This window comes from Choloepus didactylus, chromosome 4 (assembly GCF_015220235.1).
Source record: "Choloepus didactylus isolate mChoDid1 chromosome 4, mChoDid1.pri, whole genome shotgun sequence".
Classification (NCBI taxonomy): Eukaryota; Metazoa; Chordata; class Mammalia; order Pilosa; family Megalonychidae; genus Choloepus; species Choloepus didactylus.
In genome coordinates this window covers 140,621,023-140,637,182 of record NC_051310.1, presented here as the reverse complement: position 1 = coordinate 140,637,182, position 16,160 = coordinate 140,621,023, and the positions used below count along the sequence as shown (strand labels likewise).

Below are 16,160 nucleotides of genomic sequence, written 5' to 3'. Positions count from 1 at the left end.
GTGGTGGGTGGGCGCTCACAGGTTGGAGATCGCCAAGGCGTAGGCTCCCTTAGCTCTGGAAAGGAGATGGAGGTCGGAGTCCAGGCTTAAGTTCTTTTTACCTGCTCGAGGGCTGCAGGTAACTAGCGCCCGCTGTGGACGAACCGCCTACGGGGACTCCCCAGTCTCTCCGTCCAGACAACCATCCGGGAACCACCCGCTCACATCCCTCCCATTCCCGGGTCCTCACCCTATCCTCGGTGTGCCAGGGTCTCGGCCCACAACCCGCGATCGCCGAGGAACGGTCACCTCGGCACGCGCAGAGCTGGGGGCCCAGGGACTGGGAGCCGCACGGAGGGGGCGGGCCTTGCGCCCGATTAGCTGGCTGGGAGGGGGGCGGGGGGGCGGAGGTCTCCTCCGGGCGGCGCAGAGACTGTAGCAACTAGAAGCCCGGAGGGGAGGGGAGAGTGACCATGAGTCTGAGTGACAGGCAGTGAGGAGAGGAGCCAATATATATAAGGAAGGATCCCGACGGCGCAGGTTTCAGTAGCGGCGCTGCGCGCAGGCCGGGAACACAAGACCAAGAGCCATCTCGGTGCCTTGTACCCTGGACACTAGCCCTCTTGCAGCCCCAGGATTAACCCGCGGACAGTCCTCAGCGCGGCCTCCGCCCAGCCGCCCTCACCTGGATTACCTACTGCGGCAGCTGGAGAGGAGCTAGTGCGAAGGCGCGGAGGGAGTAGCGCCCTGAGCGGAGGCTGGTTTTTCAGTGACCCCTCCGGCGGGAGGAAGCGCGGGAAAGCGGCGTCCGGATCAGAGCCAGCTGGTCCGCGGGTGGAGAGAGCGACACCCCAGGGGATGGCGGCCGCGGCCCGGAGCGCCTCTGGCTGGGCGCTACTGCTGCTGGTGGCACTTTGGCAGCAGGTAACGTCCCGCGCCCCTTTTGTCCCCTCCTGGCGTGCCCCGTGCCTGAGCCCCGGGCACCAGCCAAACTGACCGCTTCCTTCCCTCCTTTCTACCGTCTCTGTGCATTAGCGGGCGGCTGGCTCAGGCGTCTTTCAGCTGCAGCTGCAGGAGTTCGCCAACGAGCACGGCGTGCTGGCCAGCGGGCAGCCGTGCGAGCCCCGCTGCCGGACCTTCTTCCGCGTCTGCCTTAAGCACTTCCAAGCGGTCGTCTCGCCTGGGCCCTGCACTTTCGGCAGCGTCTCTACGCCGGTGTTGGGCACCAACTCCTTCACCATCGGGGACGACACTAGCGGCGGGGGCAGCAACCCTCTCCAACTGCCCTTCAATTTCACCTGGCCGGTGAGCACAGCCTGGGCGCATGGGAGGTCACGGAAGCCAAGAGGAGGCTGAGATCAGAGCCCCCTAACCAGATTTCCTCGACAGTCCCCCGCACCCCCCCCAAAAAAAATCTTGGGGCGTCCTCTTTCCTGATCCTTTCGTTCCGACTCTCTCTTGGGACCCCATCCCCGAGAAGGCTCTCACGTCCCAGTTCTACTCCCAGTTCAACCTCTCTTCTCCTAGCTCTTGGGATGCGATTTTCATTACCTACCACCTCGGTGCGCTCTCTCCCCGCCCACTGTATGGCTTTCACGTACACTCCCCCATCCCTCCACCCTCCCCCTTCCCGGAGTTCTACTCTCCCCTTCCCTGCTTGTGCGCTACATTGAGCACAGACCCGTTATGTTGACCGGGGCGCAGTAACTGTATCCTGCAATTAGGTTAATTGAACGGCTGCCGCAGGACACCCTCATCCTTCCCCCACTGCTCACCTCGCTATCTCTTCCCCACCCCCGCCCTTTCGCTTCCCAGGGTACCTTCTCGCTCATCATCGAAGCTAGGCACGCACCGGGAGACGACCTGCGGCCAGGTGAGTAGCTCGCTCCGCTGCCACAGGAGGGCGACACGGCGCAGCGCCGAAAGAGTTAACCTGTTACTGGCGGGGGAAGTGCGGGCTTGGGGGTGGGGGGCAGGACGCTTAGCTCCGGCCGGGAGCTGCGCCCCGCGCTGGACGCTCGGATTCCGCCCGCTGCCTGGACTTGAGCACAATTGCGTTTCCTGCGGGTTATTTTTGGCGTGGGAACGCGCGGAGCACGGCGGTGAGAAAGGCTGAAGCTGCCAGCGCCGCTGACGGGCCCCTTCCTGTATTTTACACCTTTCGCGAATTCCGCTCCTTTGGAAAGGGAATAATGGCTTTGGGATGTTGTTCTGACACAGAGGAAAAGGATATTTCAGCAGCACAACAATTCTCACTTTGAAAAGGAAAAAGAAAACCATTACCCACCTCTGGGGGCAGAACCCCTGGATGGGCACCAAAGACCCCCTTCTCCCGGGGTCCTCCCCAGCCTGGAGTCCCCTCCCCCCCCCCACCTCTTTCCCCTCCCTATCTGCTGGGATATCTTAACATCCTTCTATTGTCCCCTTTTTGAATGGTATCAGTCCCCTGCTCTTGCACACACACAGGGCAGCTAAGCAGTGGGACCCTTGGGTTCCTCTGGCCTGCTTGGTGGCAGGTGGGGTCATCGGGACAACTGGTCTGATTTGGCAGCTGATCACAATCAGCCCAGGCAAGAGGGAAACTGCCTGGTGGTCACTGGCACCCTTGGGGACTGGCTGTATTTCCCTGACCTGGCCCTCTGCCCTTCCAGAGGCTTTGCCACCAGACACGCTCATCAGCAAGATTGCCATCCAGAGGTCCCTAGCTGTGGGTGAGAACTGGTTCCTGGATGAGCAGACCAGCCCCCCCACGAGACTGCGCTACTCTTACCGGGTCATCTGCAGTGAAAACTACTATGGAGACAGCTGCTCACGCCTGTGCAAGAAGCGCAATGACCACTTCGGCCACTACGTGTGCCAGCCAGATGGCAGCCTGTCCTGCCTGCCCGGCTGGACTGGAGAGTACTGTGAACAGCGTAAGCAGCCAAGCTCCTACCTGCATGGAGGGGGATCACCTGAGCAAACGTGGTGGCATCATCTCTGCTGCAAGCTGTCTCCTTCAGAGCGGCTCTGGGCTGCTCACGAGCTGGTCCACAGGGACTCCTGGGGATGTGTAGGATGGGCATGGACTCAGTCCTCTTCCATAGTCCCAGTGCTCCTCCCCATCCATCATGCCAGACCCCACAAGGACCCCTATACTGCCTTCCAACCAGCCTGGAGTCTCCTGCCCTCTGCCACCATCCCCTTTAAGACACCCATGGCTCCTCTGGGAGGCTACGAGTGGGCAGAGAGCCCAGGAGAACAGGAGGCACTCCCAGGGCCAGGGGAGTCCTCAGCGTCCCAACCTCACCCCACCATGTTTTCTTTCCTTAGCTATCTGTCTTTCTGGCTGTCATGAACAAAATGGCTACTGCAACAAGCCTGCGGAGTGCCTGTGAGCAGGGGACAGGAGGTGGGGAGTGGGGAGCCCTCTCCCGCCGGGCCTCGTGCCTCACCCTCCGCCTCCCTCTTGCCCCACAGCTGCCGCCCAGGCTGGCAGGGCCGCCTGTGTGACGAATGTATCCCCCACAATGGTTGTCGCCACGGCACCTGCAGCACCCCCTGGCAATGCACCTGTGATGAGGGCTGGGGAGGCCTGTTCTGTGATCAAGGTGAGTTGGGGTAAAAAGAGAACTGCAGAGGGGGCAGGAGAGACCACGTAGGGGGTGGGAAGTAGAGCTGTCCCTGGATGCTGCTTCCTTCGTGGATGCTTACTTGACTCTCCCGTGTTCCTTCAAGGATCTTGGGATTGTAAGGATGTTCACAGCTGGCCTGGAATGAGATGGTGGGTCCTCCTTCTCCAGGTGCTGGGGAGGCAGGGTGGCTGGAAAAGCCAGGAGGGTGACAGGTTGGCAGCCTGGAGGTTGCACTCATAAATTCCAGCAAAACCAAAGAGAGAGGGATGCCAGTCTCAGTTCCTCTTTTCACCTGGTAGTAGTTACCTATTAACCCCCTAAGTGTTTGCTTACCTGCGAGGGCTGTTTGAGCAGCTCTCCCCTAAACAGCTGTCTGGTGGGGTGTGCCCCCCGGCTGCCCTGAGGCTGTGGGTGAGCCGGGCTTCTGGGCGGAGTGACATCTAACCGACTTCTCAGTGTGGGCACACACAACCTCCCCTGTGACTCCGCAGGACACTTCATTTGCCAGGTGGCTGCCTGGAGCCCCCACTGGCTCTTCCCGGTGATTAGGGGGCGTGGCCACTCTTGTGGATGCAGGGGGGTCTGCAAACCCAGATCATGGGGGAGGGAGCCTTTTCTTCTGTATCCCAGTAACCAGCTGCCAAATGATGTGTCCACTGCCACGGAGACCCAGCACAGGCCTGGGTAGGGGGGCAGGGGGCTTGCGGGTAGAAAGAACTTACCTTGGGTCTGACTCACTGTCAACATGGAGTTCAGGCCTGTGTTCTTTGTGTCTATGTGTGTCCCTTTTCCTTCACCCCCACCCCCAGCCCACACACACCTGGCTTCTGTCCATTCTCTTTTTCTCCCCCACATTCACAGACTCATCATGTGCAAACACAGCTCTCACAGTCCCTGTATTTGCTCTGTCTGGTTCTCCCTCTCTATCCTTCCCAAATAAGAAAACAAATACTTATATCACAAAATATCCTATAACTCCTCTGCTTTTGAAAATGCCTGCTCACTTCCTGTGGTGCTTCTCACATGCCTTCTCCACCTTCTCCACCTTCTCCACTGTTTCCACCTGTTGAAATTTTATCCCTCCTTCCAGGCTTATCTCAGGTACCCCTCCCCCATGAAACTTTTCTGATTTGCTACTCCCTCCCCCAATCCACAGCAGTTCTTACCTCCCTCCTTCCCTGGTGGCAGCATCTGTGAGCTTACATGGCAGGCAGTTGTTGAATTGTTTTTTCGACCTTGATCAATTGCCTAGTGGCCAGGTGTGCTTCCAGGTGTTTCAACCTACGTGATTCCACTGGGGGAGGAGGACGGGTATTTGGACTGGGAGGGCTTTGAGTTGAAGCCCCTTTGGGCCAAACATGGGGGTGAACTTGCCCTGCAAGGAGCCGGGATGGGGGAGACAATTTTCTGGCCCTGCTCAGCTCGTTGGTTCCTGTCTCCGCAGATCTCAACTACTGCACCCACCACTCCCCCTGCAAGAATGGTGCGACGTGTTCCAACAGCGGGCAGCGGAGCTACACCTGCACCTGTCGCCCCGGCTACACTGGCATGGACTGTGAGCTGGAGCTCAGCAAGTGTGACAGCAACCCCTGTCGCAATGGGGGCAGCTGTAAGGTGAGGCCCAGACCAGTGCAGGAAGGCATTCCTAGCCCATACAGTGGGTGGATGTGCAGTCTTGGGCAGGCACTGTGGGCAGCTGGGGCCCAGCCCCCAGCCACCCCTCCCTGCCCCCCAGGCTCTGACTTTGGCCCCCTTGCGGTCTCTCTGCAGGACCGGGAGGATGGCTACCACTGCCTCTGTCCCCCGGGCTACTATGGCCTGCACTGTGAACACAGCACTTTGAGCTGCAGCGACTCTCCATGCTTCAATGGTGGCTCCTGCCAGGAGCGCAACCAGGGGGCCAGCTACGTCTGCGAATGCCCCCCCAACTTCACTGGCTCCAACTGTGAGAAGAAAGCAGACAGGTGCACTAACAACCCATGTGCCAATGGTGAGTCCTCTCCCTTGCTATCTTGGGGGACTGGCCCTGGGGCTGAGGGAGCCTTCTGGTGAGGGAAGGTCAGGGGAAGAGCTAGAGGCCTGGCTGTCACTCTGAGCAGGCTGAGATGGGTCCCCACTAGTTTGGCTAGCTGGAGGGCTTCTGAAGAGAAGCAAGTTAGCAGTGGGTGCAGGCCTTAGCAGAGGGGGTGTTGTGCACCCTGTGTGGTTTCCATTCCCATCTCCATGTCAGAGCCCTGACCTGTCTAGTATGGCCTCTGACCCTCCCCAGGAAGTCCTGGGCTAGGGAGAGGATGGGTCTCCTCCAGCGAGGCCAGTGCAGTCAGTCCTGCTCCTGAAGGCCTCATCTTGTCCCACAGCCGTGGGCGATAAGGCATATAGAATGTTTAGCACCTTTGGGGGCACAGAGCGTGCTGCTGTCCTGTGACTACTTGGCCTTCTGGTGATCCTCCCTGAGGCAGGCTGGACAGCACCAGGTAGGAGAGAAGCTCTAGGAGCCCTAGGACCTGGAGACGAGTGTGAAGGGCTGAGATTGTGTCTGCTCTCTGGCTAATTATATAACTCCCTGGAGCCACATTTTCTTCTTCAATAAATGAGAAAATATAATATCAGCCCTTGGGATTTCACATGGCTGTGAAGAGGAAAATGAGATAATAATAATTAACAGTTATTTGAGCATTTGCTACATGCTTACGTGCGTTATCCTCCTTAGTGCTCAGAGTAGTCCTATGAATGGGGAAGTATTATGGTCCAAATTAACAAACAGGGAAATGGAGGCTTACAGATAAGGTAAAGCAGTAGGAACCAGATCTCCAGCTAGAGACAAACAGAGCTGAGATTCAAACCCCAGCATATCTGTCTGATTGCACTAGCTCTGTAAGGTGCTAGTAATTTTTATACATGATCTTTCTGAGGCATAGAGAACCAGAGACATCCTGAAATCCAGGTCTCCCAACTCTTCGTACAGTGCTGTTTATTGTGGGGCTCTGTAAATGCTGGCTGCACACATGGAAGCGGAAGGATGGGGGCTCGTTCTTGGGATGGGGGACTCATGCTCTGTGCATCTCTATAGGAGGCCAGTGCGTGAACCGAGGTCTGAACCACATATGCCGCTGCCGTCCAGGATTCACAGGCTCCCGCTGTGAACTCCACATCAGTAACTGTGCCCGCAGCCCTTGCGCCCACGGGGGCACCTGCCATGACCTAGAGAGTGGGCCCATGTGCACCTGCCCTGCTGGCTTCTCTGGCCAACGCTGCGAGGTGCGGCTGCCCAGCGATGCCTGTTCCTCGGGGCCCTGCTTCAATGGAGCCACCTGCTACACCGGCCTTTCCCCGGACAACTTCGCCTGCCACTGCCCCTACGGCTTCGTGGGCAGCCGCTGCGAGTTCCCTGTGAGCGTGCCGCCCAGCTTCCCCTGGGTAGCTGTCTCCCTGGGAGTGGGGCTGGTGGTGGTGCTGGTGCTGCTGGGCATGGTGGCGGTGGCCGTGCGGCAGCTGCGGCTCCGGCGGCCAGACGACGGCAGCAGAGAGGCCATGAACAACTTGTCGGACTTCCAGAAGGACAACCTGATCCCTGCTGCCCAGCTCAAGAACACAAACCAGAAGAAGGAGCTGGAAGTGGACTGTGGTCTGGACAAGTCCAACTGTGGCAAGCAGCAGAACCACACGTTGGACTATAATCTGGCCCCAGGGCCCCTGGGGCGAGGGACCGTGCTGGGGAAATATTCCCACAGTGACAAAAGCTTAGGGGAGAAGGCGCCACTGAGGTTACACAGGTGAGCACCACCTCGAGGTCCAGAGCCGGTCACTGACTCTTCTATGATTCTTTCTGGGCTCCGAGGACAGGTGGGAGGCTGGCACCAGGCCCTTGACTGCTTCCAAGCAAAGGAGGGGTTGTGCTACCGACAGGAGGATCCTCCAATAAGATTTCTGCCAAGGGTCCTTTGTCCTTCCCTCTCTTTCATTCATTCATTGACAAATGTCAAGGGTCCATAGTGTATCTCTTGCAACTTCCATCTTTCCACAGGTTGGCTTGCCTCAAGTGGCAATGCTGACTTTTTTTCCAGGCCTGAGACCCCTCTGGTAAATGTGGGGGTCCTGTGGCCCCCCACCCCCACCCCAGGCCAGCACTGGCATCCCCAGCCCCTATGCTTTCCCCCAAAACCACCTCTGCAAATACCCCTCGGCTCTCCAGGGTCCAGGTTAGCACCTCCTCCCCACCCCCACCCCCACATCCCCTGCCCCATCCCTCCCTCACCTGTCGGTCTTGTGTTCCCTCAGTGAAAAGCCAGAGTGTCGGATATCAGCGATATGTTCCCCCAGGGACTCCATGTACCAGTCCGTGTGTTTGATATCAGAGGAGAGGAATGAATGTGTCATTGCCACGGAGGTGAGTGCTGGGCTTGCCTTCCCTCCCTCCTACCTTCTAGAAATGAGAAAGTGGCCTGGTTACTCCCGACCAGCCTATGGGTCCTTGAGGCACCCCTCCTAAAGGGTGGAGTCAGAGCCCCTCCCTCACAGGCCAGGTTCAGTGGCTCTTGGGTCTCTGCTGGTCTTGCTGCTGCAGACGGTGTGAAACAGGAGCTGTGGTGCAAGCCGGGTCTCTTCCTGCCGAGTTCATGCTGGGCTGGGCCGGCCATGGCACCTGGCCAGCTCCCAGGTGCTGCTTCCCAGTTGCTGGTGGGTGAGGAGGGGTGCCTCCATTTGGCTGCTTCACAGAGCACAGGCTTCCAAGCACAAGCGTACATTGGCAGAAGACCAGGGAGGGCTGCCCCATCTTGCCTTAGCCCCTGCCTGCCCCACTGGCTTCTCCCAATGCTTTGCCCCAGGGTAACCCACTTCCCCATTCTTCACATACTTTCCAGGTATAAGGCAGGAGCCTAACCAGGACATCCCAGCTTCGGCCCAACAGCTGGACCTTCCTTCTGCATTGTTTACATTGCAACCTGGATGGGACGTTTTTAATATGCAACGTGCTGCTCTCAGGAGGAGGAGGGAACGATATGAACTGGACAGACTGTGAACTTGCCAAGAGATGCAATACCCACCCATACCTTTGGGTGTCTGCCTGGCATCAGACCGGCAGCCATGCCAGCCAAGGGAACAAAGAAGAGGAGAGGTGCCATTTGCACCTGGCCTGCCAGCCGTGGCCTTCAGAGGGCTCCTTCCGTGGCTCTGGCCTGTTTCCCCAGCAGGAGCAGCAGGGGTCCCTTGGGGCCTGGAGCAGCTGTGGCCACCACTGGCATCTGTGTTTGCAAAAGTGCCTTTGGCCCGGGCTCCATGGTGACAGCTGGGCCCAAATCAGAGAGGGGAGAGGAGCCAGTAAGGGCAGGGCTGTCCGTGGGCCGGAAAACCACTGCCTGCGGCTCTTGGCAGGGGCTGCTCTGCAGGTGAGGTGAGAGCCTGAAGGGAGAGGAGCGCTGTTTGCCCTGGGCCTCCCACTGCTGCGTGTGGGCCTTGCTCCAAACACCACCCCACCCTCTCTCCTGGCCCAGGCCCTCTGGGCAAGAATGGTGGTGAGCCTTACACCAGCTCTGGCCCTGGGTGCCACTGGGGCTCCTGAGAGCAGACAGGCAGAGGTCTGCCTGTCCCTTCTGCTGGCCGGGAGCGCCAGGCCTACTTGGGAAAAGATCAGGGCAATTACATTGGAAATTCCAACGAGGGAGAAATTGGGTGGTGCTGCCACGTGGGCCCTCTCCTCCCTCAAACCCGTCCCGACAGCCCTGAGCCTGGGCTCTGCCCATGCCCCAAACTGCTCCCAGACCACCCTTGAAGCTGACCTTCAGAAATCAATAATATGAGTTTTTATTTTGTTTGTTTTTTGTAGTTTATTTTGGAATCTAGTATTTCGATAATTTAAGAATCAGAAGCACTGACCTTTCTACATTTTATAACATTATTTTGTATATAATGTGTATTTATAATATGGAACAGATGTGTACAGGAATTTATTACTTCTTGGGTCCTGTCTTTGTGATGGCAGAATGGGGATCCTCTCCCTGCCCTCTTACCCCAAAGAATTCTACCCCCCACCCCCCATCTCACAGGGCTGCTGGGCGCCTCGACAGAATCCCCGGACCAGTGCATGCCCTTGGGTTTGCCATGCTGTGCCCCAGACCCTCGTCACCATCCAGGCTGGGGGAGCCCAGCCCCAGCCATTGTATCCCCCAGCCTGGGCCAGCTTTCCTCGCCCGAAGGCTTTGAGGCTAGCTGTGCCGCTCTGTTCCCCCTTTATCCTCCTACCATTCCTTGGCAGATATTCCTCCCGACCCGAATCTCTCCTCCCTTTCTCTCCTCAATCTGAAAAAGCTTATGGGGGAAAAAAAAAGTTTATGGGCCTCCCTAGTCAGCCTGGGGGCTATAGATGTTTTGGGGAAGGGGACAATCCTGTCCATTTTCCTCTTATGCAAATGGTTTATCTCGTTGGAGAATGGGTTCTCTGAACCACGGTGACAACTGGGTCCTTCCTGCAGCTGTCGCAGGGTCTTAGGTGGACTGGAGCCCTGTTCTTTCTTTAGCCCCAGCAGGGCACTGACCGCCAGCAGGGGTGGGACTTTGCCTTTGGTTTGTCCTCCTTGCAGCTGAGCAAGAGAGCTAAGGGTCTGGGCACCTTCCCACCCAGAGCTGGTGAAGTTTATTGAAGAAGATGGGTGGGGGTAAGGGTGAGGGTGGCGGGGGTGGGGGGAGGTGGCCTTCCCTGCATCCAGGTTTTTTTTGGCTGGGACACTAATGAGGGGGTTTCCAGTCTTTACCTCATGCCTAAGCTCCCTCTAACACACAGGATGGTCCCTAGAGTGCTACAGACTTTCTACAGCTGCAGTCACATCCCATGGAGAGCAAATGATGACAAAATGAGCCATTGACAAAAAAACAGAGCAGATGCTCCCAGCTCTCAGCCTGTCCACAGTAAAGCAAAATAAACCCACCAGATGCCTCGCTGCTGATGGAGTCCAAGTATGTGGAGTGCTGCTTGCTCTCCCTTTTTCTCTCCGTCTCCCTGACATCTGCCCTGCCTGCTGTGCCCTGCCCTGGGTGCTTATGCCAGAGAACACGGGTGCAAGTGACCTATGGTGATCCCCACTCACTGCATGCACACTCCACACCTTGCTCACAGCCCGCTGCCTGTTCCCCTCACAGGGTATCAAACAGGAAAACATTCAGGGAACCGTTCCCACAGCCTGAGCCGGCAGCAGGGGGAAGAACAACACGACCTCACTCTTCCTGCCCAAAATGAAACAGGAAAGCAGCTCCCGGGCCCTGGGGGGCGGGGGAAACTGGGCTGGGACACAAGGCGAGATGACGAGGCTCCCATGTGGGGGACAGGTAGGACACCCGCGGGCCTGCACGTCCACACAGCCAGGCTGTGCTGGGCTGCACGGGCGGCCAGCCCCTGAGAGACCAGCCCGAGAGGGCAGCTGGCTGGCTGGACCCACTCACCAGCTCTGGTGCCCTAGACAGAGAGCTGAGAGAGTGCACCAAGCCAGCTTGCTGGGGAAATGAGGACCAATGCATGGACCTGGTGTGGGCAGCTGCAACCTGTAGTTCATGCCAGGTTCCACCTCTAGCAACATAGGAGTAACTGGGCCGGGCACTTGGAGTGTGATCAGGCCACAGTGGAAGTCCTCCTCTCCCCAGGATTTCCTGAAGGTCACTCCCTGAGGGACCAGCCCCTTCTCATAGGTATGGTACCCAAGACTTTCCTGACTGGCCAGGTGAACAGGAGACGTCCCAGGCTTGGCAGAAAGAAGGCCAGATGATAGCTGTAGACTCCATCACTGTGAGTGCTTCCCGTGGTTTAGCAAATGTCATGTTTAATCTGCACAGGCATTTTACAAGAAAACTCAGGGTTTAGCAGTTCCTTGACAGCCTGGGGCCAGTGGCCTTCCTAGAGGATGAATCTGGCCTCACAGTGACATCTGGCTCTGAGAACATCTTTTTGACAGCTCCTGACTAGTAATCCCTTGGAGAACATGGAGGGGCAGTGTGTCAGGGAGGGGGGTGTGAAGAAGAGAGGTAAACCTTTATCCTGCTTACTCAGGCAGGGCCACAGTCAGACCAGTCAGGGAGTAAAAAAATAGAGAACAGTGGCTCCCACCTCGTCTCCCCCTCCCCCAGCTCCCCTCCCCAACCCCACACCCCAGGCTAAATAAGGCCACTAGGCTAAAACAAGGTAGAAATGAACAGGGAGCCACAGAGCTCTCCGTAGGCACAGGCTGGCTCCCTGCAGCTCTCCCAGCCTTTCCCCGTGGGTCTCCAGGATCAGCGCACCCGGCCCTCCGCCCCACGTGGCCTGCTGCATTCCGGGAAGCGATGGAGGTGAATCACTCAGGGAACTGTGACTGTCCCTTCCCGGGGATGGGATGCGCCCGGGAGGTCCCACTGGCCTTGCCCGAACAGCCGCGCGCGCCCTCCTTCGCGCCCAGGGCGCACGGCCCGGCCGGATCCCGGAGGGCCCGGAGCCCCGAGCGGCGGCGGAAGAGGCAGGTGCGGCCCGCTCGCCCCGGGTCAGCCCTCCACCTGCCGTCGCCGCCGGGCGCCCGGGAGGTCCCGCGGCTCCCCGCCTCCCGTGTTCATTGTTACAGCCTTACTTCCTGTTTGCGGCCTCCCGACCCCGGCTCGCTTCCCGGGCCGGGAAGACGCCGAAGGCCGCAAGTTTCTCCAAGACGCCTCCGCCCGCTCGGCTCCCCCTCCTGCCTCCCGGAGTCCCGCCCCCGGCCTGAGAGACCGCGCCAGGCCCGGGCCGCGGGAAGCCGCGTGGCGCGCGGGCCAACGGGCGGGACGGCCGGGCCTCGCTGCGCGGCACTAGAGGGCGCTGCGCGGCCGTCGGGGCTGCGTGCGGATGCAGGCACAACCAACCCCCCACCCCGAACCCCCGGGCTCGCGGGGTCCGCCCTCCTCCGTCCTGGGGTGGGGGCGCAGTGGGACGAAACTGCGGGGAAGGACAGCGTTGGGGCAGTCGGACTCCTGGGTTCAGTGTTTGTCTTTGTCGGGCAGAGTTCCCTCCAGGCTTCCCCTAAGCTGAGGAAGAAAACAGGGGGTTCAGTGCGATGCTTCCCCCAGATATACCGGAGGGTGTCCAGGGAAGCAAGACCTTTCGTCTACTCGAAGTTGTGGCAGCCGCCGGAGCTGACGGACCCCACCCCACAGTCCTCAGGCCATTCTCATCTGGCGGGCATCCTCAGGATGGAAGGGAATGGGAGCAGACAGGCAAGGGCGCTGGATTTGAGTTAGGAGACTGAAGATCCCTTCCAGTACCATCCCCCATTGCCAGGTGATCTGGGGCAAATTCATCCATTTCTTCATTCGTTCAACCCTGATTGAACACCTGTTATATGCCAGGCACCATGCTCTCTGCTCAGGGGAGCTAACTCTGCAGTTATTCACCTTTAACCTCCCTGAAGATAATATCTCTTGCACATTGCTATGAGGATGAAACCAGTTAATGTTTGAAAACGTTTGCAAGTAAGGAGTTCTCTGGTTGGTTGGCTAATCATCCTCTTTCTGGAGCTTCCCCTCCCCCAGGCCACAGCAGCAAGGGTGGCCATGAGGGGGCTTGAAGTCTGGCTGAATCGTCCCAGCAGTAGCCCTGGGACCGTGAGGCGGGTGACCTCCCACGCTTTCTCTACTGCTACTTCATTTTGTGCCCTGCCTTTCGGTAACACCGCTAGTCAGAGGTCAGCCTCCTTTGATGTGGGCAGTGTTGGGAGGGAGACCCTTGCGTCAGGGAAGGGGCAGCAGGACCTTGTTGCCCTACTCCTGTCCCCGAGAATCACCTTCCCCGTGGAGCTCTGCCGCAAGTGACTTTTGCCATCTTTTCCCTGGCCTCTGGGGCACTGCCCCCTTTAACATTAGGGCCCAGAATGGGCTCAGCCTTGTTCCCTGGGTCATGGCATCCCTTGAAGGGCAGAGCCGAAGTCCTGCCAGGCGTGGCTAGCCTGTCTGTCTCCAATGATCCCTCCACCTGGCTCACTTTGGAGACAAAAGCAAGCCCTGGAGGTTGCAGCTGACACTCACCACTTGGCTTGTGTAAGGATTGTTGTCTGTCTCCCAGAGTGGCCGACATCTGCACCAGGCACATCCTACAAGGCCTGGTCTGCACCTTTGCCAGTGACTGTTTTCATGCAGTTCTTCCTGTTCTCCCTCTGAAGACGAGCTCTAAAAGGTTCTGGGATCTTTAGCAGTGGGCCCTTGGGGGATAGTGTCCCAGCTGCTCTCATTTCAGAGACTTGACTTCCTTGGTTCGGTGGGCCTCAGAGTCTGCCCCACAGGTCCCTTTTGAGAAGTCATGCTTCTCCCCATGGGCTGTTTCCCTAGCGTTCTCTTCAAAAGCCAGGTCCCCCTGCACTGCAGCACTTCTAGGGGGTCTGCCGTTCAGCCCTGAACCCCAGGGTCTCCTCCCTACATAGCCTGACACTGAAATGGACCCCACTGCAGCTTCTTCCCAGGCATGCAGCCAGCTGATTTCTGCCCCAGCATCCCCCCACAACCCTTACTTTCTTCTCTCCTTGGAATCGGGAGAGCTGCCCCTCCACCCTAACTCTCTGTTGGCTCCCCACCCCCTTCCAGGTGGACTAGGACCCAGGTCTAAATAGCTGGAACACTGGTCACCCCAGAGGTACCCTGTCAGCCAGGTCTTCCTCCCTCCTTGGATGCTAGAAAATGGGCAGGGAACCAGGTTTTTCCACCATCCCATGCACTCTTCTGCCAGAATATGGGTGAGTCCCTTAGAGTCCCTGCTTTTGCAGTCAGAGGGTCAAGGGGCCTTTGCCTTTGGCCCTGGATTCAGCTAGGAAATCAGCAGAGCAGCTGTCTCTGGCCGCTCACCCTCTTCTGAGGTGGACCATATCGAGGGACTCTGCTACTCCAGCTTCCCATCCCTGTGCCAGGGGGTTAGTGAGACGTATGTCCTCGTTGCACTCAGGCTGAGGCCGTGAGGACACATTCACATCTCGAAGTTCTGTGGGAGGTGTAGCCCCTCATAGATCATTTATTTTATCGTATTCTATTTATTCGTTTATTTTAGTGCTTTCCCCCACCCACTACCCCATGCAGACACAGAAAATCACTCTACTCAAGCAATTATTCTTGTAATAGTATGTTTGGAGCTATCACACATTCTATGTTTTAACACCACTCCCTGAGCACCCTATTTGCTGGAACAATCTGCAAATTGCATGGCAAGGATGGAGGGTGAGATGTCGGGTAGGTTTCCTCCACTGAATCTAAAATGCTTACCCTGATCACTTTCCTGACCTACTCAGTTCTTTAGGCTCTGCCCTGGATACAATGGGAAGTGATGAGAAGTCTGGCATAAGAATACTAAGGGGCCAATGTTGACTGAGGGCTCCCATGTGCCAGCTACTGGCTAAGGTGTTATTTCATTCGATCCTTATCACAACTCTACAAGGTAGATGCTGGTATTATTGCCCCCCATTTCAGAGCTGAGAAAACTGAGGACTTGAGAGAACGTACCTAGGGTCACCCAGCTGGTAAATGGTGGAGCTGGGCACAAGTCCGGGAAGGTTTTCATTCCCCTGGAATCAGCAGCTTTATAAAGCAACTTCATCATTTAGCATAATAAATTAGCCTAATTCCCTGGCTCCCTCATTTCAGATCATCATGCCCCACTAACACCAGGAGTTGATTGAGGTGTCTGGACTGAGAAGTGAGAAGGAAAAGACAACAAGGAAATGAGGAGTGACTTCCTCAAGGGGAACAATAAGGAAAGATTAATTTGGGAAAGCTCCAAAAGAGGAAGCCACCATGTGCACATCATGTGCAAATCACGTGCAACTCTGTGAGATGGAGGTGATGTTCAGACTCGTCACCTCTCTTGAGCTGGAACCGCCATGGGCATGACCCTGCTGGCACGACTTCCACAGCCCTTTCCTGAGGGGATTTTAAAAGGAAAGATGGGATGCATTGGCGGCCGAGATTAGAGAGGAACCGGCTGCCTAGGCGTGTCCCTCTGGGAGGCAAGGAGATAGATGTGGTTGGCAAAGATAAGCAAGTGATGGGAAGAGGCAAGACTTGTTCCCAGGAAGATGTTTAAGACCCCCTGGCCAGAGGATTCCTATTTTGAAAGGGTCAAGGTTGAACCTGTGTCATGCAGGACTTGAGACAGCCAGAATTCCTCTTCCTCAGAACCTCCAGGTGCCCTGGCCTTACTTGTCCCAGTAAAGCTTCCCTTATTCTCCCCGCAGTTGTGGAGGACCTCCCATGTGTCAGCATTGTGTTGGTTCCCCTGGGGCTTCAAAGATGAATCTTCCTTTTGGGGCTCTCTCAGGTTAGTGGGAGGCGGGATGTCAAATGACTGTAAGCAAGGAGGCACTGGAGCCAGAGGACTTGCCTGCACACCCAGGCTCCACTGCTTACTGCCCTGTCCCCTTGAGCAGATTACTTAATTTCTCTGTGCTCCAGTTTGCTCATCTGTAAAATGATATTTACCTCCCAAAGTAGTAGAGAAAGTTATAATTAGAATGGATATAAAAGCATTTTGCAAATGGCCTGGCAGATGGTAAGCACTCAGTGACTGGTTGTTTCTGTTATAAGCATGAGGTGGAGGGAACA

At 57.3% G+C, this 16,160-nt stretch overlaps 1 protein-coding gene across 1 annotated transcript; it reads left to right on the top strand.

Moving 5' to 3' along the window:
- The first annotated feature begins 536 nt into the window (after positions 1-536).
- Positions 537-9,544, top strand: DLL4 (delta like canonical Notch ligand 4). The gene is made up of 11 exons (XM_037834280.1): positions 537-903; positions 1,015-1,284; positions 1,795-1,852; positions 2,631-2,894; positions 3,292-3,352; positions 3,439-3,569; positions 5,038-5,207; positions 5,364-5,583; positions 6,664-7,366; positions 7,872-7,980; positions 8,456-9,544. Exons 1-11 carry the CDS (start codon positions 838-840, stop codon positions 8,459-8,461), a joined length of 2,058 nt encoding a protein of 685 aa, XP_037690208.1. The 5' UTR covers positions 537-837; the 3' UTR covers positions 8,462-9,544.
- The last annotated feature ends 6,616 nt before the right edge of the window (positions 9,545-16,160 follow it).

Bases quoted from the DNA above. Each gene is read 5' to 3' on its own strand.
- DLL4 (XM_037834280.1), top strand. From the start codon at position 838: ATGGCGGCCGCGGCCCGGAGCGCCTCTGGCTGGGCGCTACTGCTGCTG. The intron at 5,208-5,363 runs GTGAGGCCCAGA...GTCTCTCTGCAG, and splicing joins GCAATGGGGGCAGCTGTAAG to GACCGGGAGGATGGCTACCA. The intron at 7,367-7,871 runs GTGAGCACCACC...GTGTTCCCTCAG, and splicing joins GCGCCACTGAGGTTACACAG to TGAAAAGCCAGAGTGTCGGA.